At 53.0% G+C, this 2,500-nt stretch overlaps 1 protein-coding gene across 2 annotated transcripts in view; it reads left to right on the top strand.

Annotated features, from left to right (window-relative positions):
• The window catches only part of BCL6B (BCL6B transcription repressor), a 15,867-nt gene that overhangs the window by 12,118 nt on the left and 1,249 nt on the right, over window positions 1-2,500 (top strand). For both annotated transcript variants that reach the window (XM_087891617.1, XM_087891618.1), the window contains exon 9: window positions 961-2,500. This exon is cut by the window's right edge and continues 1,249 nt beyond it. In XM_087891617.1, the coding sequence (XP_087747743.1) occupies window positions 961-1,092 (132 nt within the window). In that variant the 3' untranslated portion in view covers window positions 1,093-2,500. The remainder of the gene's footprint in view (window positions 1-960) is intronic.

Here is a 2,500-nt window from a genome sequence, read left to right as displayed (position 1 = left end):
TTACCTAGGTGGGTCATGAAACGTCTGCGAGAAAACCTCCAAACTCAGAGAGCCTCAAGGACCTCACAGTCCTTTTCCTCCTCCTCTTCCTCCCCTTCGCCCCTCCTGTTTCTCCACTTCCTCCTCCTTCTCTTTCTCTTTCTCTTCCTTCTCCTTCTCTTTCTCCTCTTTCTCTTTCTTTTCCTCTTCCTCCTCCTCCTCTTTCTCCTCCTCCTCTTTCCCCTCCCCTCCTCCTTCTCTTTCTCCTCCTCGTCCTCTTTCTCCTCCTCCTTCTCTTTCTCCTCCTCCTCCTCCTCCTCCTCCTCTTTCTCTTCCTCCTCTTTCTCCTCCTCTTCCTCTTTCTCCTCCCCTCCTCCTCCTCTTTCTCTTCCTCCTCTTTCTCCTCCTCTTCCTCTTCCTCTTTCTCCTCCCCTCCTTTCTCCTCCCTTCCTCCTTCTCTTTCTCTTCCTCCTTTCTCCTCCCCTCCTCTTTCCCCTCTCTTCCTCCTTCTCTTTCTCTTCCTCCTTTCTCCTCCCCTCCTCTTTCCCCTCCCTTTCTCCTTTTCTTTCTCTTCCTCCTCTTTCGCCTCCTGCTCCTTTCTCTTCCTCCTCCTCCTCTTTCCCCTACCCTCCTCCTTCTCTTTCTCTTCCTCCTCTTTCTCCTCCTCTTCCTCTTTCTCCTCCTCCTTCTCTTTCTCCTCCCCTCCTCCTTCCCCTCCCCTTCTCCTTCTCTTTCTCTTCCTCATCTTTCTCCTCCTCCTCTTTCTCTTCCCCTCCTCTTTCCCCTCCCCCTTTCCTCCTTCCTTCTCCTCCTCCTCCCCACAAACCCCCCTCCCTTCTAGCACTGATGATGTTACCTAGTTGGGTCCCAAAACGTCTCCAAGCTCCGAGAGCACCCAGGACCTCCCTCCCCCTGATCAGCTCCGCCATCGCTTCGCCCCCCCCTTACCAACGCTTCCGTAACCCCGTTTCCTCTCCGCAGTGCGAGCAGTGCCGCGTCCACTTCCGCCACAAGAGCCAGCTGCGCCTGCACCTGCGGCAGAAACACGGCGCCGTCACCAACACCAAGATCCGCTACCAGGTGCTGGACGGCCCATACGCCACCGTCTGCTGAGGCCGGGAATCCTTGTCGTCACAAACCACGATTGCTGGTTTCCGGGCCAGGAAGGGATCCGATGCGCCGTGTTTCGCGAACGGAGAAATTTCCCTTTGAGCCTCCCTTTTCCACGTTCCACCTTTGCGGTGCAGGTAGTCCTCGACTTACGGACGGTTCATTTAGCGACCGTCCGAAGTTACAACGACACTGAAAAAAAGTGACTTAGGCCCGTTTTTCACACTTACGACAGTTGCAACATCCCCACCGTCAAAATTCAGGTCTCCGTCATTCCCCTTTTGCGACCTTCTGACCAGCTCAGTCAATTGAGGAATGTGGATTCGCTTAAGGACCGGCTGATTCGCTGAACAGCCGCAACGATTTGCTTAACCACCGCGAGGAAGAAGAAGGTCACAAAACGGAGCGCGATTCATGTTACGGCCAGAGCGATTGGCTTAACCGTCGGGGCAAAGCAGTTGGCAAAAGTCGGACGTGACTCACTTAACGACGGCCTCGCATAGCAACGGAAATTCTGGTCCCAATTGAGGTCGTAAATCCGAGGATTGCCTGCATGTTTCCAGAAGGTGGGGAAGGGGAGGGGTCAAAAAAGACCCCCGTTATTATTGCTCCCCCGTTCTAATCTGATTCTTTCCAGCTTCGACTACAACTCCCATCTTCCCCATTGCTGGTTGGTGGGGGATGATGGGAATTGCAAGCCTAACGTTCTTGAGGGAGGCTATTCCAGAATTATCCCACCCCCTCTATTTTTGGAGAACAAGGGGAGGGGGGCTTTGAACAGGGGTTAAAACCCCCAAATTTATATCGGATTTGCCATTTTTGATTCGTTCGGTGTCGGGAATTTGAGGAGGGGGCAATATTTGCCGTGAATTTTGCTCGTTCAAAAGGCTCGTTTGAAGCCTTTTCTTGCAGGAAATTTGGGGTGGGGGGGGCAGCATTTCAGAAGCGGAAGTGGAAAGGAATGGAAAGGCAGATTTAAACCAAGAATGCTGGTTTATTTGAAAGCATTTGGGTTTGCCCAATTCACGTCCAGTAGCAATGCCCCCCCACCCCATAATACTACCCACACACACCCACTGGCCTCAAGCCCACCTTCCCAAATCGTTTGCAGAGATGCCCCCAGTTTTCTTTTCTGCCCCAAGATCAGAAACCGACGATATATTTTAACCCGGTTTGGCCCCGTCGCTTCTCACAGCCTTCCTCCAATTCCAGGGAAGCCCCTGCTGGGGACAATAGGGTTTGTAGTCCAACATACCTGGAGGTCTTTGGAGTGGTGTGGTGGCCTAGAGGCGACCCACAATCAGGGGGCCGTGAGTTCGATCCTAGGTAGAGTCAGATATTTCTCTCTCTGGGCACAATGAGAATATTATCTGCCGAACAAAACTCCGCACTGGCGACAAGAAAGGCATCC

Source organism: Pantherophis guttatus, chromosome 4, assembly GCF_059756535.1.
Source record: "Pantherophis guttatus breed Tessera chromosome 4, ASM5975653v1, whole genome shotgun sequence".
Lineage (NCBI taxonomy): Eukaryota > Metazoa > Chordata > Lepidosauria > Squamata > Colubridae > Pantherophis > Pantherophis guttatus.
The sequence above is the reverse complement of the archived record's forward strand: the minus strand, read 5'-3'. Positions and strand labels throughout refer to the sequence as shown.